Source organism: Oenanthe melanoleuca, chromosome 6 (genome assembly GCF_029582105.1).
Source record: "Oenanthe melanoleuca isolate GR-GAL-2019-014 chromosome 6, OMel1.0, whole genome shotgun sequence".
Classification (NCBI taxonomy): domain Eukaryota; kingdom Metazoa; phylum Chordata; class Aves; order Passeriformes; family Muscicapidae; genus Oenanthe; species Oenanthe melanoleuca.
This window is the reverse complement of record NC_079340.1, coordinates 5,719,766-5,743,338: the sequence shown is the minus strand read 5'-3', so window position 1 is coordinate 5,743,338 and position 23,573 is coordinate 5,719,766. Positions and strand designations below refer to the sequence as shown.

The window sequence follows — 23,573 nt, the reverse complement described above, 5'->3', positions numbered from 1 at the left end:
TATATTTAGTTTTAGTCAGTGGAAATGAACATTCTTAAGTCAAAAGGTCATTTTGGAACACTAAGCCTTCAAGCAGTATTATCTCAGAGTAGCATTAATGACACAGTTCTCAGACCCGTGCCATTATCACCATTGTTAATATGCTTCTTTCATAGGATATTTGGAGAACTTTTAAAAATCAAAGCCACTGTGTCACAAATTACTATTTCTTGTCCTATCAGAATAATTTGTAAAACAGAATTGAACAAAATTCTTTGCAAAAGAAGGAGCAGACAGAAAGTGTCTGAGGAAATCAACCTTTTCTAAACAGGCTTTTGAGTGTACAGCACACAAAATAAATTATGAAATATGGTAAGAATGATTTATGACCAGAATTATGAACACAATGGTATTTCAGGAACTATTTTGTCACATAGCATTACTAAAGACAGTTCTACTGCGGTCCATTTATACAGCAGCTAGCCATTTCTATGCTTCAGAATACTCTAGCAGCATAAGAAAAGATGGAAAGAAATGGAGAAGCAAATAAGACTCTCATGGCACAGGTGCATGTCAGACCCATGTGCATGCCAAGTCAGTCAGTATTTCCCCTACATTCAGTGAACAATTATCCTTCAAGAAAGCTCAACTTTGTACCAACCATTGTATGTGTGATATTTTACAAGTTTAAGGCAAGAGGTAACTGCTGCACTTGTAAGGCAAACTCACCATATGCACTGCATAGCCTGGGCCCCAAATCTGGGCGGACAAAAAATCCTGGCAGATGAGAAGCCAAGTTTAGTTTTCCTTCTGGACTACAATATTCAGGCAAGGGTAAACTTTTTAGTAAGTCCTCATACCTGGAGGAAAAAAGAAAAAAAAAATATAATTGATTTTGTGTTTAAATATTAAATAGAATAATATTTAGACTGGCTTAAGAAATATTAAACTCAAAATACCTTGCTGGCATCATGGTCTTGAAATCTTCACCAGAAGGCCAGTCTTTCAGTTTTAGTAGAGCTGTTTCTCCATTTTTTACTTTTTGCCGTTCTGTAAGTAATACAAAAATAACTAGAAAGTAATATACTGTGTTTTACTTAACTCAACTAAAATATAAACATTAACTCTAAACCTGCCAAGAATCAAAATTTCATGCATAAACACGAGATAATTTATTTCAAGACTTGAGAATGATACAAACCAAACTCAGCTATTTAAGTAAGAAGGACATTTGTCTGGTTTCTTAAGTCAGACCTAGCCAGTATAATAGTGCATTCTTAATTCTGCATAGATACAAAATGCAAGTTTCCACCACATTCTCTGGAAACAGATTACTAAGAGCTTTTTTTTTTTCAAGTTTCTTCAAAGTCTCAAGATACATAATGGTAATTTTTAACTTCAGTTTCTAACACTGATCATGTTCAGAATCAATACCATAATACATTTTATGGAACATACTCGAAACATCTTCAAAACCATCCCAGAACTCCTTGACGTTGGTGTTTGAAATAATACTGTCCTTGCAATTCAAGATATCGGCTTGCTGGTTTCCAAAATCCAGACTGATTGACTCAGCTTTCCACAGGCTGAAGTTCATTTTCTTATGCATACCAGACACCAAAACGGGCTGTAAAGAGTAAAACAAAATAATTTTTGAAATCAGTTCTTATCCTTCTGCATGTACACAAATTCTTTAACTGAACTGGAATACAAATGTGTCTGGAACACACATGGAAGACCTTGGCCTTACTGAGCTGTTAACACTTCCTCCAGCAGCACCCATATCTAAAGGTGTCACCTCTTTTTGGAATCTGAAATTCCACAACAGAAATGTCCTGTTTATTACTAGTGGTAAACTCAAGTTTAACTACACAAAAAGTTTATCTGTCAGGTATACCTGACAACCTTTTTTTGCCCCCAGTTTCAAACATGGAGTTAGGCATTTCTGTTCTTTAATACACAACTCCCCAGAGCTCATATGGATGTCACTTTACTGATCAATCTGCTTAATACTTACCCTTCCTTGTTTCCAGCAGTCTTTGAAGAGCTTCCAGTTGTTGCTGTTTTTATGGTCTCTGAGCCACAGAACATGCTTATCACAGATCCACGAATACTGGATATCACTGTACCGTTTACTGCAGTCATCCTGAATACATTTCTTATCATCCTTTGGCTCATCTTTTATTTCAGATTTTACATTTATCTTTGGTGCTCTATTTGGCGGAATCTTGTTTTCTACTACTGAAGCAATTATGTCATCAAGAATGTTTGGCATAGTCCTTCCACTCTTTCCACTCTATTAGAAAACAAATGTATGCTTAAACAACATAAAAGCAACCTAATGCAATTCCTTTTGAATGAGAATAATATTTCTGATGTTGTATCTATTATCATCATATATAAAACCAAAATGTTAATATGTGTGCACATTTGAAGTTTTAATTAGGAATGAGTATTTAAAGCAATACACCTATCAGATTGCTCTAACTGTAATGTGCCAGAACAGATTGACAGAGATTTTCAGATCCTAAGAGAAAAACTGTGCATCTTGTAAACACTTACTGCTGTTCCTGTAGAGTAAACTGGAGCAAAAGCAATGCCAGCATCTGTAGAACCCAGGCGCAGTTTGCCTGCTGTTGTAGTTAACAGATCTCGTAAAGTTGAGCCCTGCTCGTTGTTCTGGCATGCAGGAGGAGAACTTTTACAGTTTGAGGACTCCAAATTATCCTGGTCTTTCCCTTCCTTTGAATGTTTTCCAGAAGGACATTCTTTGTTCTCTAAAACAAAAATTAGCATTTCAAGTTTACACTGTTGTATCATGGTGCACACACAGAACAGCACCAGCATCCTGCATTTCCTACAGGTGGTAACAGACTGTGCAGCACTAGTGTTTTATTCACCTGGAAACACACCAGAGGATGAAATACATCCCTCAAAATACAGTAAAACCATGTGACCAAGCAAAGGCCCTCCCTCAGCTTTTAAGACAAGCTGAGTGAGTACCTGTGCTGGGTGAGATATGCTGTAGCAGGAAATACTTCCACAGGACACATGCATTCCACCCTGTGGATCTGAGAGTGACAGATTCTGACGCCACCAGGGAAAGGCACTGCAGTTTAGTTTCAAGGTTGCAATCAGTAGAGAAAAGAACACTATCTTTTCTTTTTGTGAGCAGCAAATGGTGTTACTTTGTTTTATTAATTCACTCACAGAACCACATGGAATCACTAGTTTGGAAGAAACCTTTAAGAGCAAGTCCAGCCCGTGCCCTAACACCACCTCAACTAAACCACAGCACTGAGTGCCACATCCAATCTTTTTTTAAACACATCTAGGGATGGTGACTCCACCACCTCCCTGGGCAGATAATTCCAGTGCTTTATCACTCTTTCAGTTTAAAAAAAAAAAAAAAATTGTAACATCCAACCTAAATTTCCCTTGGTGCAGCTTAAGACTGTGTCCTCTCATTTTGTCAGCTGTTGCCTAGAAAAAGAGACCAATCCCCACCTAACCACAACCACCTTTCAGGAAGTTGTAGAGAGTGATAAGGTCACCTCTGTGTATCCTTTTCTCCAGATTAAACAAGCCCAGCTCCCCCAGTTGTTCCTCACAGGGCTTGTGTTCCAAGCCCCTCACCAGCCTCTTTGGACATGTTCAAGTGTCTCAATGTCCTTCCTAAACTGGGGGCCCACAACTGGACAGAGCACTCAAGCTGTGGCCTCACCAGTGCCGAGTACAGGGGAAGAATGACCTCCCTGGTCCAGCTGGCCACAGTGTTCCTGACACAGGCCAGGTGCCCTTGGCCTCCTTGGCCCCCAGGGCACACTGCTGGTTCATGTTCAGTTGGCTGCTGACCAGTACCCCAGGTCCCTTTCTGCCCGGGCACTGTGCAGCCACACTGTCCCCAGCCCATAGCATTGCAGGGGGCTTTTGTGGCCAAAATGCAGGACTTGGCACTAGCACTTGTTAAACTTCATCTTACTGGACTCTGCTCATCCATCCAACTCTTCCAGGTCTCTTTGCACAGCCCTCCTACCTTCCAACAGATTGACACACGCTCCCAGCTTAGTGTCATCTGCAACATACCAGTAGTGCTCCCAAAGTCACAGACATGATACGACAATTTCAAACACACACCTTTTTTTTCTTCTCTGGCTTTTTGCTCAGCAAGATCAGCCAGCCAATGCAGTGGGGACTGGGATTCAGGTGGTGTTAACTTGCTGTCTGTGCTCACATCACTTCTTGGACTTGTGTTACCATTTGTCTCAGACTTTTGAGGAGTATTCTGCTGTTGAGACTCAGGCATACATAGAGAAATTTTATTACTGTGGTTAAGGACATTCTGCAAAACCTGTAAAGAACAAATTTATTTTTAACTACATAGCTTCACTTTAATGCATTTCAAAGACATGGCCAGCATTTAACCCTCACATACACAAACTAAAATGCAACTAGTAGTATCTAAATTCAAAAATCCACCATAACCAGATCACTTGAACAAGATGCAATATATACATACATTTTAGACTCACCTGAGACACACCATTCATTGCAGGGAGCTTGCCAGGTTGTGTGTTCTGCTTGGTGGTACACTGACAATGGGATTTAATTTCAAATTTTTCTCTAATAGTGTGCATAGCATCTAAAAGATCTGTCAAAACTGAAGACAATTAAGAAGAAAACCATCAGTAGCTGTCAGTCATTCTGTGACCCTCTTTACAACACACACACTGTGATGTTTTAAAATATTAAAAATGCTGAATTTACCCCCAAAAACTACTCCAAAATGACTACCCAGTTTATCTTTAAGCTTGTGTAGAGAGACGTTAAATTAAATAATTGCACATTACTCTTCTGAATAATGTAAGCTTTAGTCTGCATTCCCATTGCATGGAACACATCAGGCAAGCCATTAATTATTTACTTCTCATTGTTCAATGGGTGTATCATTGCTTCATTCAATAAAACCATCAGCTACAGACAGAAGTGAGCCATATCTTGACAAAAAAATCAGACTGTGAGCATAGACGAAGGCTATTTAGTAATGGGTATGCACAGAAGAACAAAACTGAGCTTAAGTTGGCAGTCTTCATTGCGCCGTTTCCAGATGAGTGGGGTTCACTTTCACAACTTAAAATTAAAACCAGTTTCAGTCTAGAACTTGTTCTGGGAAATGCCACAATTTGAATTTGTTATGAAATCTACCCAACCTTCACTTCTACCTGAACTAACATGCAACAACCCATAGAATATTGGTTCTTTATTTTCAGCTTAAAATAACCTGGGAATTTACTTAGTGCATTTAAGGGCACACTTCAGTTTTCTATTTTCTGGTCTGTATCAATGCTGACGGAAATCTTGTGCTAACAACCACTACACCACACCTAAAGGCACTACTTCAGAGAACTTACTTGGTTGTAACCAGAATTCTGAATCTAGCTGGGTTTACGATTCCTGCTTAGTTTTTCAATTACCATGAGCTCATTCACTGCGTTTTGCTCAATCATCTGAATCAAAACCCTTCTTTTCTTTTTGGGTACAGGATAGGCAGCAGTAAAAAACAAATACCCAAAAATCTGTTGCCTCAGTAGTACTATTTAAAGATTTTAACAGCTAACATCAGATTTATTAAGTACATTCTGATTGTTTTATTCTGCTCTGAAAAAAACTCATCACGAAAATGGCCTTCAATTTCTTCACTGTCCCCAAAACCCCTTTACACATCTGTCAGCACACTCCTCTTACTCTCATCATCATCTGTGCCCAGTGCTGCCAACTGCCCAGAACCACTTGCCTTTTTGCAACAATTTAACCCAGTTCCCAGGCTTTTAAATGGAAAACTAGAAGTTTCAAGAAACAACTCTTGCCCCTCTTCACAGAAAGACCTGGGAAATGGTCTTACCAGAGCCTGGAATAATCTGTGTTGGCATCAGGTGCTTGTGATCATGAGGCTGTCCCTTCACACACTTCATCCAGGCATACAACTCCTTATCTGAAAAATAATACTGCCAATGTTTTACTTCCCTTCTGTTACATACAGATAGAGCTAAGGTCTTTCAGACTGGTTTTGGTTAGAAACATTTCTCTGCATATACAGGCCGTCTGTCCAGGTATTCGGTGTGACAAGGACTTGCATTCAACAGCTACTTTTCACATTAACAAAAAGAGTTTTAACAACACTGAAATAGCTGTATCTGTAACACAGGCCCTTGCCAATTACTTCCAAATTTCAAAGTGTATTCCCTTTACAACATTTACTCAGTTGCCAATTTATCATAGGCTGAAATCCTTTACAGTTGCTATTAAGGCCATGAGCCTCCCTTGATGAATCCTGCCATGGAAAAGAGACATAATTAGGCTGTGATTGTATGGTTCATCTAATTTGAGACAATCCATACTCCAATTGGAAGTGTCTGTTTTCAACCAAAGTTCACCAGATAAGCCAAAAAGATGAACTTCTAACCAAGTCATTTCTCTGATTCAGCTTACAATGCAGCTACATCAAGTGGTACTGGTGGCACAAAGAAGAGGGAAGTTGCATCATGGATTTATGTCACATTAAAGCAACCATGAAACCCTAAAACTGGCTGAAAATCATTTGTGCTAGTGAGAGGGCCTAACTGAAAGGAGAGAGAGGTTTTCTAAAATGTTTAAGGAAGACTCTCCCAAAACATACAGTGTAAAGAAAACACACAAGAACAAGAGCAAAAAATGTCTGGACAAGCAACTGGTAACCGACCTGCTATGTGATTTTGGGGCAGAAAGAAAGCAATTTCTCTCTCAATCCCCAGTCTTGTGTCCTATCCATTGAACTGCTAATTTTAAGACACTTTTCGAAGCCTTTTACCAGTTTGCTCACTCCAGCAACTTAAACTAAGGAATACACCATAGGAAGCATTTAACACATTTAAGGCGGGTTTTTTTTACACTGTAGTAGGTACACAATGTTTTCAAATGTTCCTTCAGATATATACTAAATTTATAAGCTATTCAGTAGTTTTTGAAACACCTAAAACATCTAAATATCCAACTGGTCACAAACATAAGTATATCAAGACAACAAAACACTATGTATCTACTTAATCTATTTTCTCATGGAACTGCCGTAACATGGCATCCCACTTGATGGTGCCATGAACTGTCTGAAGGTAACAATAATTGCATATTCATTCACTCCTGTGATCATGAAGTGATAAGCGAAGTCATTCATAAGTATCTGAATCTGGAGTACTTAAACCGCTAACATTCCTACTGAAGCAGGGAAAAACCAAGGGATTCTCTGTTACATTAAGCAACTGTAAAAACAACTAATGGTTCCAGAAAAAATGGTGTAATATAAAGTCCTATTTATATAGAGATGGCTGAGTGGTTTGGAATGTTTTTTAAGAGAGTTCCAAAGAAGCAACACAGTTTACATGAATCCTACAGCATCAAAAATTAAGCCACAGTGAGGGATGCCGTCGTACTTCTGCTTTCACACGTAGAATTGCAATCAACAGAAAGGAGAAAGTCCTCCTTGTAAGAAAACTGAAGAGAAGCCTCCTTCTTTATATTGCTTGTTCAAACTTCTGAGACATTTTACTAAAATTTTCCTGGCTGTTTAAAATGTACTATAAAAAGCCTCTGACTGTATGTTCCCACCAGGGTAAATAATGTTTGGCATATATCCCAAGCGTCAGATGGAGGCACACATACGTGCACACACAGACTTCAGCCAGTGAAGTGCTGCTGAAGCAGCCTCCAGCATTAAAGCATTAACAGCTGTTCTCAGTGAGGGAAAATACTGACATTAGCTCCCTAAAATCTTCCGTGTAGGAGGCCTGTCACTGCAAGCCAGGGACAAAATGGGTAAGACTATCCATTTGGCAAAGCTTTGCCACCTAGTAGTTAAACTTGATTTTGTTAATTCTTCCCATCTTTGACATTATGCGACTATGACAAACATGGAACTGCTTTTCAAAACAGCATTATCTTTACATCAGCTCCTGGCACAGCATCTGACTGCACAACTGCCAGGGCACAGTGCCTGCCTCCCAGGGAAGGCAATGCATTCTACCAAGCAACCTGCATACCAGTGTCACAGCCAACGGCTCCAAGCCCAAATCTCCAAGTAACTCCTCCTTTCAATTGCAACTCAGCTGGGTCACCCAGAAACCAGAGGTTTGCAAGTCAGTCCTGTTAAACTACCCTCTCTCCAAACTAAAGCAGACATTCCCATTAGAGCACAGGATAAACCACACATATGTGTGGGCTTATGGATCGTGGAACTTCCATTAATACTCATTTTAAATACTACACAGAGCATTTATCTCCACCTCTTTCTTTTTTATGATAAAACTATAAAATAGGATGTTACCTCAGTATGACAAGCCATTTCCAAAGGGAAGACTTCAGAAAGCATTCAAATCAAGGCAAGTCTTAACAGCAATGAGTTACCATAAACAGGGAGGCGTGACTGAGCACAAGTCTCACAAATGAAGAACAAGATTAACCCTGAGGAGCAAGGCACAAGCAATCCACAACAATCCACACAAAAAGACTGAAATGCGGACAAAGAGCTAAAATAGCCCCCACAGCAGTTGATTTCTGAATGACTAATTATGTATCTGACAAAAAAGGAGGCAAAAAATATCTAAGAGAAACCAATACACACAAGAAGTAACTTAATACTTTACAGAAAGACTTCTAGTGGATCAGCAGGCTCTGCAACAAATGAGAATAAACAGCCTATACAACGCTAGTTCATAAGGAACTGACCTCTAGAACTTTTCCTTTCCTTTGCTTTGTAACAATCTAGGCAGACCACAAATCCACATTTTTGGCAGACCCAATGAATGTTAAATAATGTGGCTTCACATGCATCACACATCTCACGGACTCCTCTCACTGCTCTCTTCCATGCAATTTTGGCTGAAATACAAAATAAGCAGAATAAAAGGACTGAAATTTAAATGCAAAGCACAAAATTAATAGTCTTTATAGATGAAGAATTCATAAGTTTCCCCTCACACACAACTGGGTTTTGGGGGAGGAAAGTGATCCATCACGAACAGGCCATCAAGAGCTACACCCCGCCCCTTAGTTCTATTACACACCATCCTCTTTCAATGCTACTATTAACACCTTACAAAGAAATAAAGCATTCAGAAAACACGGACTCAAGTAACACAGGAAAGATATTGCTTTAAGAATGAAGAATTTTTCTAGCACACACTTTTAACCCCATGCACTCAAGAGGGTTTTTCACCTGACTGCCCACAAAACATGTTTGATCTAAAACAGTGAGCTGGACAGCTGAACCTGAAAGGATGGGAGGCAGGTGCCTGTCCAGGAGACCTGGCTAGTATGTGATTTCTGCTCCACTTCCTCCTCATACAGCCTGGAACTAGTAGAGCCACCAGTCTGTGCCCATCTGCTGTGGGCCAGAAGGATGGACGGTGGCTTTGGTGGGGAGGAGCTGACAGTGTCAGCACATGCTCTGTGAGGCCCATGCTGCTCCACTCTTCTCCTTTGTTTTGGGAAAGAGACACATCAGAAACACACCATTTGTTGGCAGCAGTCAGTACCTGGCTCACCACAGGCCTTGGCTGGGAGCTGGCTGCTCTGGCTGGAGACCAAGGTGGGAATGGAGGCTACTCCAAACCGAACAGGAGCCTGGCCCCGGTTCAGCATAGCCACCAGCACAGGAAGGGTGGATCAGGCTGGCCCACTGAGGAAGGAACCCTTCCCAGCATATCCTCTTACCAAACAGCCTAGAAAAATCCAACAGCCAGGGAAAGAGAGCTATGCAAAAGGAAGCAATGGTCATCCAAGAAAAACTGCAGAACACTTGAGAACATTGAGGATTCCTTACCGTCTTTTTTCACCCAGGACATGGCTGTTTGCTCAGACGTTACCAACTGACAAAATTTATCCCCTATGATATCTAGAATGTATTTAGAAGTTTCTAGGTCCAGTTCATCATCTTCATAGTTTTCATGTGTCCATAAACTCAGTGCTTCATCATCATATTGATCAGGAGAGGAGAAACCATCTATCCTAACCACTCCGTTCTTACTAAAAGACAACCTAAAAATGAAAACATAGTTTGACTGCATATATCATTATATTTTGTGACTTCCAATTTACTTGCTACTTTACCTTGCTGCTTTGATCTTACAACATCGAAGTTTTCTTTTCACCTTATTAACCTACATACTTCTTTAATTTTAAAACAAATCTACTGATGGAAAGAGTTTTAAAATTATCAGTAAGGAAGCATGACAATTAAAAAAAACCTTTCAGGAGCTTTTTTGCATCCCATTCACTCATCATTATCTCTCTCTAACCTTTATTACTCCTTTAAAATTACAGACAGATTGTTTTGGTGGGGTTTTTTTTCCTCAAAGTTTGGTTCTACCTACTTTCCTTCCTCACTTTCAATTTTTGGAATGTCTGTGAAAGCAGTCACTCACCCTGACTTGTATTTCATAGATTTTCATACCCTACTGCTCTCATACTGAGAAAGTATAAACATTACATTTAAATTTTCCTAGGCACAATAAATCACCAATAGAAGCTAACGTTTTTGTATCCACTAAACTTTGACCTGTAAAACGCTTTCCTGTTACCCTACCCAGGGCCATTCCACTAACTCTGGCTATACTTAGCCTATTTTTAAGTGGTAACAATTGATCATTCCATCTTATCCAAAACAGAGTAAGTCATTATACAGATATGATTATAACACTTAAGGAATTCATGCCGGTGAAACAGTCCTGAATTCAGAAGTACCAAAAGTAACGTTCAGATATGTATTCAAATGAACAAGATGAAATTATCAACTTTCAGCTTTCAAAACATTAACAATTTCCAAAAGAAGTGTAAACTTTTGCAATTCAAGACTCACTATCTAAACACAATGAAAATAATTAAACTGCTGTAAAATTTCCTACAATATAATAAAAAAATCCAAGTTTTTTAATTCCATATTGGTTTTTTTAAATATTTATGTTTTCTCCTTTATACAGGGGGAAGAAAATAAACTAAAATTCCAACTCTGCCAAATGTGGAAGCAAATATTATTACAGTGAAGATATTCAGAGTCCAGCCTTGAAATGATTCCTATAGCTATACCAAGTCCTGTAACTGGAGATTCATAACAAAAAATTAAACCCCACTTAGGAAACAGTTTCTTGTCAATAACAAGTTGGATTAATACTGACAGCATGATTCATACATAAATTCAAGTTGTTTTACCCTTTCTTGGTGCTTCCTGCACCCCAGGAAATTTTTTACTTGTGAGTTTTCCTTGATGGGGCATTAATTGCAAAAAAGGTGGTCACAACTCCTCTCTTGTCCTCAGAAAACTCCCAGAAAACCCTGAGCAACATTCCCACCATATACTGGCATAAGTGCAACTCTGCAATTGTATGACTTGTCCTGAAAAACTGGTAATGGTGACATGCAGTATTTTCTGCTTGACTAAGGTACACCAGGCAGATGTTCTGATGTCTCTATTAGAAAGCTTTAAACCGCAATGAAGTCAATCCACAAAAGAAATACAAATGTAAATACTGTTAAAATAGATACTGTCTTTTATCGGGTGGACTGAACCAGAAAAATGAGACATGCTTTCAAGTATGCCAGTCCTTTGTCAATATTATTTTTAAAAGCTGAAGGACCACATTACCAGGAAACTAGGCATACTTACCGCCGAAAGTAGTAAAATCTACAAAATACTGGTGAATGAGTTGGCTCTTCTCCTTTCTTACTTCTTATTAACCTACATTCTCTGCATTTTTGCAAATTTGGTCCTATTTCAGAACAAGAATCATCCTGCAAAAAGGACTCTCCCGTTTGCTTCAGCTTCTTTACTTTGCGCCAGTCTTTTAACACTGAGCGAGGTATACCAGCTGCAAAAACAAGGAGAGTTTCAGATGAGGTACTGACATTGCTTCCTCACAGATCACAGTCAAGATAGTCAGCAGTCAACATTTTTTTTCTGGTACACTTGTTACCTGCATAACGTATTTCATTTTTATTTCCACTTGCCTGCCTGTCAGCACCAAAGTTAAAAAAGCAAAGGGACCAATTAAACTTACACAGGCAGGAGCACAGTTAAGTAACTGCTAAGCTGCCAAGACACTACATTTCCCCTTATATTAGGTGTATAATTCACCAGATATTCTACTAAAACGATCATCAGAATCTCATTCTGACAAGAAGACATACAATACCTGCAATAAAGGTTTGAACTCTGTTTCAAGTGAAGGTATAGGCAAAAAAGGCCACAGTTTAATAAATAAAAAGCAGAGCTTTTAAAAACCAACTTCTAACTCCTTCCAACCAAATTCCAACTCCTTCAAATTATTTTTTTTCTGAAGTTACAGCTGTGACTACAGAATAGCAGCTATATTCACAGAATCCATTTACACCCTGTATGGTTTGTTGGCTTTGCAAGGCCAAAGACTATAACTCTATTTTTGATACTGAAGTCAGCAGATCAGACACCAAGCAACGTGAGGAGCAAGTCTAATGAGTAATAAGTTCAATTTTCACATACAAGTTTTGAAACTGAACCCTGCTGTTACTTAACCAAGCTTTCATTTTGAGGAGTCTTGAAAGTAGCACCACTCTTATCTGCAGATAGAGAGAATTATCTGTCATTTCATCTACCACTACTCTTGAAAGTTCATGCCCTGTAAACAGGGATCTGACGTAGAATGATAAAAGGGTCAGAGTGCTAACTTTGGACTTGGTACCTGGGTTCAGATTGTTATTTTGCCAGACATGACTTGCACAAACTTTGCAAGTGACAGACTACCTATGCCTCAGTTCCTGGCCTAGAAATCACACTCTATGCACACCCAAGGCATGACAGTAACTGTATTAAAACCTATAAGGGCCCAAGTACAGGTTTACGAGTCCAAAACAATGTTTTCTGCCTTGGAAGCAGAGATTCTGGGTGTCATCCGGAAGCTGCTAGACTTCAAGGTCTCTGGGTAGGCACTTGGAAGACCCCCAACACTGGCAGAGCTGTGAAATGCCTTGCTTTGCAATGCCTTGCTTTGCAGGAGGGAGCTTCACAGCCTGGAGCTCTAAGGGCTCTGGCTAGCACATGAGCTCCTGGGGGGCTTTCCAAAACAGCATCAGGACAAAGCACTCTTCAATCCACATACCATCCATGCAGCAAAACTGCTAATGAACACCAGACCCTGAGGCAGATTTAGTTACCTTCAGCCACCTACAGAAAACATAGGCAGCTGTTCCAAGGGAACACCGTCTTTCCTGAAAGCTCCTCAAGGTTGACTATGATTTTGTGTAAAATTCTGTGGAAAGTTATTTTTGAAAGAAAAATCTCTGACCAGCTGTCTTGCAGGAATTTACCACAAAAAAAAATCCTTCACAACAACAGAAAGGTCATAAACACTTAACATGCATGTATTTACAGCTTACTTTAAGGGAAGCTGAAGATTTTACAGGCATGTTAGCCTTGATCCTCCCTTTTCTTGGGAGCAGAATGAAAAAGTAATACTATTACCACTGGACCAAATATTCAGAATACTTCAGACAGACTACAACACTTTCAGCACCCAGTATAATTCAGGAATCAAGTACTGTCAGATACCAGAATAACTTTATACACCAGATAGTGAAAAGCCACAGAATGCAATTACAAGTAGTACTGCTCATTTTCTTGCTACCTGTACTTAAAATGTCTTACAAGAAGTAATTTAATGGTAGACTCTCTAACACTTAACCAGACCAAAGACAAAGAAGAACTGGGATAAAAAGTAAGGCAAGTTTTTAAATAAAATCCCTTATGTTGGCAGACCAGTTTCTCTTTTCAGTTTAATCCAGTTAAAATCTGCTACACATTACAATATTACATTTAAATGGAAATTTTTATTTCCCTAAATCTTTTTATTCCTTAAACAAAGAGGGATGTTAACACCATGTACTACACATGCTAGTTAGGAGTGTGAAATTATTCTCCCTTAAACCTTCCACTAACCAAATTTGGTTCAATTAACCAAATCGTAACTGAGTGGCATCAAGGTCTCAAGGAACTGCCTCTGGCTTTCTGATCAAAGGATGAATTAGAGTTCAACAACAAAGAATCTTTCTCTCCAGCAGTGCTCTAAAAATAAATGCATTAGATCTTAAAAAAAACCCCAAATATGTGTGTGTGTGTATACATATATACATATATATACACACACACACATATACATATACACAGTTCAATACAAGTGGCACAACTGTATGTATGCACCAGCCTGCTCAACTCTGCTGGACAGCATAAACAAGATTGTTTATGGCTTATTTTTAGGCGAAAAACCAGTTTGCAAACACATGCACAAATGCTCCATTTCTTACACCAGGATATTTCAAAAGACCTCAAGACAGATAAATTTTGACCTACTCATTTACACAGGCATGTTTATAGCTCTTTTCCCAGCTACTGTGCATGACAAGCCCTCCAGGATTAACAGTGTTGGACTGCACACACTTTTGTGTCTTCCCAATCAGATTAATATACTTACTGCTGTTACTGCCACTCTGTAACTTCAACTTGCTTTTTTCTTTGGCGCTCCTGCTAAGAACACCATTTGGTCTCATTTCTTCCTCAGCATCACCCTTTTTTTTCTGCAAATCATTTTGTTTCTTTTTGTAAGTCGGCTTGGGTTGCCGTTTAGTCCTTTGCTCTGACTTGCTCTCGCTTTCATCAGAGTCACCACTCTCAGAGCCAGAGTCATAAGTTCGTTTTCCTTTTCTCCTTGGGTGCTTATCTTCCTTTACAAACTTATCTGCCAAGATTTTGCTATCTATGTTATTTTGCAAATCATTTGATGTAGAAGCTATTAAATTGACAGTACATGGCTTAATAATTTCTGAAACGCTGTTTGCCGAACTCTCTTTTTTATTAGTGTTTTTATCTTCCTCTGAATGCCTTGTTAGCCAAGCCTTTTTCAGTTTAGTGTGGTAGTTTGGCTGACTTGTCTGGGAAGTCTGCCCACTGCCTACAGAGTTCGCTTTGTTCATTGTATTACAGACGATAGCACTGTCTAGGGAGAGAGAGGTTGAAAATGTCTGATTTTTCACAGAGTTGGACTCTGTCTCAGTGGTGCTACTACTTTTAAACTGAGCTGCAGCCAGCGCTGCCTTGTGCTTTTTCAAATGAACAAAGTCGGTAGAGGTGGAGAATCCCGAGCTGGGCTGAGCAATGCTGCCAGCAGCGGATGTAACCAGAGCTGGAGTGTTGACCTTGCACTCCTGGGGTTGCGCCACCGCCTGGCCAGCCTCTCTTGGGGCCGTGCACTCCAGCAGTGGGCAAGACACCGCACTTGAGACCGAGTAAGTCACTTCAGAGCTCCCTTGGCTCGACATGCTGGTCATCATTGCTGCGGATGCAGTGACATCCGTTTTGGTGCTACAGATGATAGTTGTGGTAGGGGTGACAGCACGAGGAATGCTGCCTTGCGAGACAGCTGCAAACCTCTTTTCATATTGTGTGCGAGAACTGTCTGAGTTCATATTTGGCAGTATGATTCTCCCAGTCTCCCTGGCTTCCGCCATTTTCAGGCAATCTGCTAGATTTGTCACAGCTGAAGATCTCTCACTAACTCGATCTTTTGAAGCAGACTGCGTTACTGGTACATTCTCATATTTTGTGCTAGAAGGAGGACGCACAATAACAGATGCTGTAGCGGACTGCGATTTTCCACTCATTCTTTCGCTGTGCCAATCCACTTTTTCATTATTTGGGGCATTATTAGATTTCCACATTTCTGATAAATTCTGTTCAGAAGTGCCCTTGTAACCAGTTTGGGCTTCCTTGGGCTCAGGTACTAAAGTTGGCGGTTTCTGCAACTCCTGTATTTTGCCACCACCAGCATTAACAGGTTGAACAGGGGTTAGGGTTGGAGGTGAAAGGCTGCTATAGCTGCTCTCCTTCTTCTCCAGGTTCTGGTGTACAGGAGGGTGAAACACGGGGGCCCTATGCAAGGCAGGCATACTCCGGAGTGTATTTGAAGATGAGACTGACAACTGAGTAGGGCTCCTGCTGTCACTTCTGAAAGAATTTACAGAGTGAGACTGCACTGACTGTGAAAGCTGTTCAGGAATCTTGCTGGTAGAGGCTTCGCTCTCTGGTTGGTGCTTAATTAAAGGTGGCGGTTTTGAAAGGGAAGAAATGTAGGAAGGGATAGCCTGAGGACTAGCTGCTGTTGAAGGACAATTAGTTTGCTTATCAACATATACACCTGAAACTTCCTTTGACGGGTATGATCTTGGTGGTTCATTTACTACACTGTTAGACAAGGTAGTGAAATAATTACTCTGTGGCAAGCTCTGTGGAACTGAATGCTTAATTTTGTACAGTTCTGACACAGAGCGTTCATCATCTTTGTCATATTTCACTGAATGGCTTTTGGGACTTGAAGATAAAGATGTTACCCTGGAGTAGTTCTCTCTCTCTCCCTCCAGTGCCTTTATTTTAGCTGTAAATGGAGCAACTTCAATACTTTCTTGGAGTATCCGTCTGTGTTCTTCTTTGTATTTGCTCAGTCGCTCCCCAGACTCCTGTGGTGGCCTTGGCAGCTGGTTCAACATTGGATCTGCATAATGTCTGTGAATATGGCTCTCCTTTGCTGCCTGCGTTCTGCTCTGCTCCAGCTCACTCTTCACTGGTGCAGTGGTAACAGAACGCAGAGGTTCAACAAAAGTTTTCCTCTCCAGTTCTCTGAAGAAAGGTTAAACAAACACAGGTTAGGCTGAATGTAGTACAACGTGCTAGACAGAAGACCTTTCTTCCCATGCCCTGAACGAAGTTATCGATTAACACAAAATAAACTTTCCTCTATATTAAGTAGAATTTTCAGAAATCTTCAAATGACTCACTAACTCAAGCACCATACCAAGTCAACAAGGCAACACAATGACAAGCCTGCGTCCCCCACAGCCATCCATGTCTACAAATAAACCAAAGGGAAGCTAAAAGGCAACATCACTTGCTGAAATGTACCCTCACACACCGAGTTCAACAGCAAACTTACTCTTTGCGATGCTCTACAATGCTTTTGGACAAAGGTGGGCTGGAATGCGTTGTCAATTTGAGAGGCCGAAGCGGATCTGCGCTGGATGGTCGAACAGGAACGTGACTCCGTAAACCAAGGCTGTCAGCTGAAGTCACCGGGGTGGGCTGGTGTAACCAGGGGCTGGGAGTATTCTGTTGACACCAACCAAAACAAAAAATAAAATCAGACTTCAAAACAATCATGGGACCACAAGGGTAACTCTACCAGGTCCTACCAATGATCTAAGTGAAGTAAAGTATTTCAGTATCAAATCATAGACAGTAAAATTTAACATTAAGTCCCTTTTTTTGACCAACAAAAACACAATTGTACTTCCCCTGGACTTCAAGCATACAAAACAGTTTACACATTTCAGAAGCATTCTTAAAACAATTGAATTTTCAAGTACTCAGCATGAGCAGTTAATTCTAGAACAGCACCTCAAGCTCATCAAAATTCACAAACCAATGACAACCTGACAATACTTAAATTCAGTTAGTAGTAAAAAGACCATTACCTCTTCAAAGAATTGCAAGAATTATTTCTTTAAAAATACAAATATGGCTTTACATTTCTGGAAGCAATTTTATCGCCAGCCTTATGACAACTCTCAATAAAAGGGATATAAGTATCTCTTTCCTGGATTGTTCCTCTCCTGCCCCAACCAAATGATTAAGTATGATAATCCTAATTAATCTGCTTTATTTAGTCAGGCATTTTTATTAGGCTTGATCATCATCAACACACTATCAAAACCCTAAATGTACACATTTGCCACACTGTGCAGCATGACAAACACACAGCCCAATTTTATGCTGTGTACCTAAACACTCCAAAGGTGGATCTCCTCATTTAGATACACTGGCAAATCTTAATCTATGAAACTACTTTTTAATCTATTACTTTGTTAGATTTCTGTTTTCTTATCTTTACTGAAACTTGTGTAACAGCCTGCAGAAAAGACCAGGAGCAGCTCGCTCTTTCTTCTTGCCCTATCTCTTGCTTCTGCTTAGGAGACCTGCTTACAAGAAGTGCACACAGCAGAGTGGAAAAGCAGAACACCTGTTCAAGTGGGGCTCAAGTGCTGGACAAACCTGGAAGGGGCTGGGGACAAGAGTGAGCTTTTGTGAGCACCCTAAAACCCTATGATTCTTTTCCATTCCTATCTTCTTCCCCTCCCTACACTCCTCACCAGTCCATACCTATTCCTTTTTCCCCAGACTTGGCAACCCCAGTTAGGAATGCTGCAGCAGAAGGGGAGCCAAGAGCTCTCATGACACACGCACACAGCACAGAATAGATCTGCAGGTGCTACCACTTTGAAATTATGATTTCTGTGGTTTTGAATATTTAAAGCAGCCACTTGGGCTTGTGCTCACAGTTTTAGTCCAGGCCAGGATTTCCCACGCTATGTAAGTTCCCACGAACAGCCTGTAAGCTGCATTAAAGTATTATGCAAAGAAGGCCTGTCACCTTCTTCCTAGAGGAGCGAGGGAACATCTGCCTGAGCACCAAGCATTGCTCAAACAGCTTCGTGACTCCACCTGCAATCATCTACTGCCCAGCCCAAAATATGGGAGCTGCCACAGCCACCCAAGGACAGTAGGAAAAGTTGGGTTTGGAGCATGCTTCCTTCAGCTCAGAGACATGGCTTAACCCTGAGCCAAGGGTGGATGCTGCTGCTGCTCCTGCAGCTGAAATACAATCTCTTTCTGTGATTGTGGCATCCATGCAAACCAAGCCTGGAAACGCCCATTCCAGGTTTCTAGCATCTGTTTTAAAAAGGTCTCCAGTGCAAGAGGCAGAAGACAAGTCACCACAAGACAATTGCCCCGTATCAACATAATTAAAAAGTTACATGCCTCAGTATGCAGGGCTGCATTCTTCAAGCAGTCAAAGTGAAAACAACATCTATCATGAGTTCTTTTAAAATGGACTTCTGTATGGGTGAAGCAGGCAGCAACACGAAAAGACAAATCCACCTATCCTCTTCTCTTAGGCTTTTCTTCACTGCTGCATTTTGATTTTATCACATTTTAGATCAAACTCGCTTCATATTACAAGGGCAATTCAAACCAACTGTTTTGGGAAAGACTTAGCCACAACAGTTCGGCTTTTTTTTATAATGAATCTGGGAAGGGACAGACTTCTCCATGGTGAAAAAGAAGAGAAAAATCGCTCTTACCATTCAGAACGCCGCCAAGCTTTGGCACAAAGGCTTACAATTTGGCAGAAGGACCACTGTAAGTGACATGCCTTTTGTGGTCCCTGTGAAAATCTGACCAAATTAGGCCAAGTTGAAAGCCTCTAAAGATCAGTATGCACATGCTCAGTGGTGGTTTAACTGCAGCTGGAACTAAAGCTCTCCAAAGTTTCTTGTCTGCACTGTACACACTTCATCTTACACTATTCCTCTATAAGGTGCCTGCAATGAGCATGCCATATCCCAAGCCTTCAGGAGCTAAGAAAACTTCTCCTGTAATTGCCACATCTGCCTATCAAACCACACCACTGCACTGGGCACTAGGCTGAAGAACACAAACCTGAGACTTCAGTGGTTACACTCAGCAAACAGACAGAGGAATCACCCTGACTTGAATACAGAGGAGTAGAAAGCAGACAGGAAGGCAGAGACGACTATCAACAGAAACAAAAGGGGAGAAAACTACATGCCAAGAAAGAGTACACAAATAGGTGTAAAGACAAGAGAAATGGGTATATATAGTGTGCGTGAAACATTTATAAATGCAAGAGCACTTCTCTTCAGAACTTCCCACTGGATTTAGTATTCCTTCCTTCTCTTTCACCATTATTGAGCTACCATGCACAAAATCTCACTATGAAGACAACTGTCTCGCCTCTCCTAATATTTCATTTTACACAGTTCAAGGTAACAAATACTTACCCTGTGAACTTAAGCTCCCAAACAAGCTGGCTGACCTCACTTTTAGTCATAAATTAAAATCAAACATTTAATCTTTCTTTAGAATTCTTAGAAATTTAAGGTCTGGAAAAACTCCCTACACACATCCACCATGAGACAGTGGTTACTGCTGTAGTTTCTCTGCATACTCAAAACCCCCCCATCACAATATGCTCAGTGTGACACAAACTACCACATCTGTACCTAGGAAATCACTTTTGGGAGACACCAAGCCCAGCTAAATATATAATTAAGAAAGGATCTTAACTTACCCTTCTCAAGGAAGCCTCCGCATTAACAGGAGTTTCTGGGTGGACCCATTTGGAGGAGGGCAGACCGAGTCCTGAGTAAGCATGTGTTCCATTTGGATACTGCCAAATAATTGGATAAAGCCCTAGCTGATTATAGGAAGCAGAAGGATGAGCTTGTCCGAGAAGATGTGGAGACTGGTGTTGTAACATCTGTTGCTGCTGCTGGTGCGCTAATGCCAAATGGCTTAAGCTGCTAGCATGAGCAGTCTCTAGTCGAGGGTGGGCACCCAGCAAGGAGGCAGCAGGCACTCCGGGCAACACTGCAGGAAGTAGATGAGGGTGATGAACAGAATGGTGAGATGCACTACTAAGAGGGTGAGTGTTAATAGCAGACAAGGGAGCCTGAGCTGAAGACCCAGCGAGCAGATGGGATGAACCAGTTAATGCAGGATGATGTGCATTTGGATTTAAACAGGATCGGTGAGATGAGGAATGCAGAGGATAATTATGCTGATGCAAGTAAGGTGTAATGTGATTAGTTCCTGTTTCTTGTCCAATCAGAGTGGGATCCCTGTATACTGTGAAATGTTCATTCTTGTCAATGATAAGAGGACTCTTAGTGGCTTCTAGAGCACTAACTCTAGCTGGTACTGGATGAAAACTAGACCTAGGCAAATCATGATCAGTTTTATTGGCTGACCTTGTTAATCCAGTAGTATGGCTGTTTTGGGAACTAACCTTTGACTTCACAGTATCAGAAGATTGGGTGAATTTAGGCTTAGCATCAGGTGACTTTGTTTTAGGATGATCAACTGAAGCACTAGATTTTGACTTCACAGAATCGGGGACTGGACTTTGTTTACGCAGTTTACTTTCTTCTGCTAGAGAAGCTACATTTAACAAAGACATAAATGAGCCATACTGCACTTTTTCAGAGTTTAAGTGTTCATTTACTGGTAATGGTTTTACAACCCCAGGTTGTATCAAATCCGTTTTACCAACACTGTTAACCCAACTTCCAGCTTCCTGTTTTCTTCCTTCAAGGAAATTTGCATTTGCAAATTGCTGCTTTAAATCACTGCTGTGAGATTCCATTTTCTGAACTGTTTGCAAACCAAAGGTACTTGCAGCATTATCCTGATTCTCCTTTTCGGAGTTGTTTTTATTAGTAACATCAACAACACACTTAGGAGTAGGAGGTCTGGGTAAAAACTGCTCATTTTTTAACTCCACAGTATGATGTTTTTCTGCATTACACTCTTGAACAGGTGGATCCTTGGCATTCTGCTCATAAAGTGTTGGCTGCTCCGCTGCATGGAGCGAAGACTTTTCCTGATGATCCAAGACTGATGACTTCAGTTTTTCTGTCTCTTCATGGTTTTTATCCAGCTGTAACTCATCCCATGAAGACTGTCTATCTGTTAGTGTCTGTTCCACTCCTTCGGTGGTTTGGGATTTTCCTTCTCCATTTATCTTTGAGGAGTTCTTGCTTTTTAACTCATTTTCTGAATTTTGCTCCGAGGATGAATCTGTTATTCTTTTATTTGAAATCTCTGAGTCACTGCTCTCAGAATAATCTGAGATATTGTCTGTCCGCAGTCTCTTCATATTTATTTTTTTTTCATCCTGTTCAGGTTTTCTTCTTTTACTAAGAAAGTGTTTATTTTTGGTTTTGGAATTTTCTGCAGAAGATAAAAACACATCTATCAGATTTTCAGTCTAATACAGTTTTAGGAAGCTCGCCCTCCCTCTTCCTTAACCACTTTTACCTCCTCGACTTATATAATCGTATCTTTCATCTTTTGTCTTCTCTTCATCAGGCATGCTGCTATCAGAGCCTTTCCTCTTATTTGGTCGAGTATTCCTCTGTTGCTGGTGAGAGTTCTGTCTTGGTGCTGCAGTTTGGGAATTCATTGCTGGTCTGGGACTATTTGCTTGTGCACGTGTATAATGACCCTAAAAATAATTTGTTATTAATGGTCTTAAATGCAATGTTAATTAGTGACTTTAAACATGCATTTTTAACATTTGCAATATACAAAAATACTTAGGTAAAAAGATAAATGTATCTACATGAACTGTGTTGCTGTTCTGGTTGGAACGAGACCGCCGGCGTGAAGTGATGCCAATATTTTCACCTTTCAACAAAGAGTGAACAACATCATCTAGAAAGGTCATCTGAACCATAGAAGGATCAACATTCTGAGGTTCTAACACCTGGTTAACATAAAAAGAGAGAGAAAAAATAACAATCCACAGATGTTCAGACAATGCCTAATCTGTATTTTCTGTACCAGTGTTCACCAGTCTATTTTGTGTGCTAAAGACTAATCAGAGAAAAGCTTACTTAATCCTGACAAGCAGAACTGACATATGACACAACAAATGCTGGGAACAGTGTCACACCAAAGCAAATATGTCTTTACGTGTCATTGTAAAAATAATTTTCTTTTAAAAGCAAAAACTACCCCACCACCCATTCATTTCCCCTTCACTGACCTGCAAATTTGAGCTTTAACAAGCTATTAGAATAACCCCTAAGTAGTAATTACAATACACAAATATTTTATAAAATTAATTTCATACATTATAAATTATATTGCAGAAGCACAAAGTACTGTTTTCAACAGAAGCAAAACTGTTACAAGAAGAGAACTAAAATGACTGGAAAGAAGAATGCTAGAACTGTTGAGTGTTACTAGGTGAGAAATACCTCATAAAGCAGGAAATGCTAACCAAATCTTCAAAGGATACAGCACAAAGTGAGAAAAGTAACATTTGGGGAATATTAATTTGAGCAGATTAAGGGAAATAACTTATCTGAGTAATAGACTAGTCTTAAATTTCTATTGTCACACATGGTTTTGTCAGTCATTTCAAGGCAGATGGTTCATTCACTCTATTATTGTTGAGTCATTACTCTACTCTCTTGAAATAGAATTCATTACTGCCATTAAAAGTACCAGTATTAACTCTTCTTGTAACATCAAATTCCAAAATAAAACTAAAACCCACCACAGCAAATATAAATTAGGGCTGAGCAAATGCTTAATTCAATAAATTGCAGAAAGTGACTATTTCAATTGCTTGGAAAAAGTAGCCATTATGGCAGTGCTGAAAGATTTCATTCTTGTGAAGAGAAATTCTCAACAGGACAGGGAAGACCAGTTTTTCAAACTTGATTGCTTCACTCCAAAGACTTCACTAGTCAAACAGCAACAACAGAACAAACTGAAGGACTGGTATTAACCATATCACTGCACAAATGCTTAGCTTCAGGAGGATTTAAATGATAGTCCAACACAGTTGTGCTGCAGTTTCAGTGCCGTGATACCTTCAGCCTGCTGGAATTGAACCAGC

General features: G+C 40.1%; 1 protein-coding gene across 8 annotated transcripts in view; it reads right to left on the bottom strand.

Annotated features, from left to right (window-relative positions):
* Positions 1 to 23,573, bottom strand: part of JMJD1C (jumonji domain containing 1C) — a 162,825-nt gene that overhangs the window by 10,596 nt on the left and 128,656 nt on the right. For 7 of the 8 annotated variants that reach the window (XM_056495410.1, XM_056495412.1, XM_056495411.1 and 4 more), the window contains 16 exons: positions 22,287 to 22,430; positions 21,983 to 22,169; positions 20,235 to 21,895; positions 17,019 to 17,191; positions 14,508 to 16,705; positions 11,672 to 11,873; positions 9,833 to 10,047; positions 8,737 to 8,889; positions 5,882 to 5,971; positions 4,512 to 4,639; positions 4,117 to 4,330; positions 2,542 to 2,756; positions 1,997 to 2,275; positions 1,438 to 1,606; positions 939 to 1,029; positions 709 to 839 (listed from right to left, as the gene is read on the bottom strand). In XM_056495410.1, the coding sequence (XP_056351385.1) occupies positions 709 to 839; positions 939 to 1,029; positions 1,438 to 1,606; positions 1,997 to 2,275; positions 2,542 to 2,756; positions 4,117 to 4,330; positions 4,512 to 4,639; positions 5,882 to 5,971; positions 8,737 to 8,889; positions 9,833 to 10,047; positions 11,672 to 11,873; positions 14,508 to 16,705; positions 17,019 to 17,191; positions 20,235 to 21,895; positions 21,983 to 22,169; positions 22,287 to 22,430 (6,250 nt within the window). The remainder of the gene's footprint in view (positions 1 to 708; positions 840 to 938; positions 1,030 to 1,437; positions 1,607 to 1,996; positions 2,276 to 2,541; positions 2,757 to 4,116; positions 4,331 to 4,511; positions 4,640 to 5,881; positions 5,972 to 8,736; positions 8,890 to 9,832; positions 10,048 to 11,671; positions 11,874 to 14,507; positions 16,706 to 17,018; positions 17,192 to 20,234; positions 21,896 to 21,982; positions 22,170 to 22,286; positions 22,431 to 23,573) is intronic. The other variant, XM_056495416.1, reaches the window with a different exon arrangement.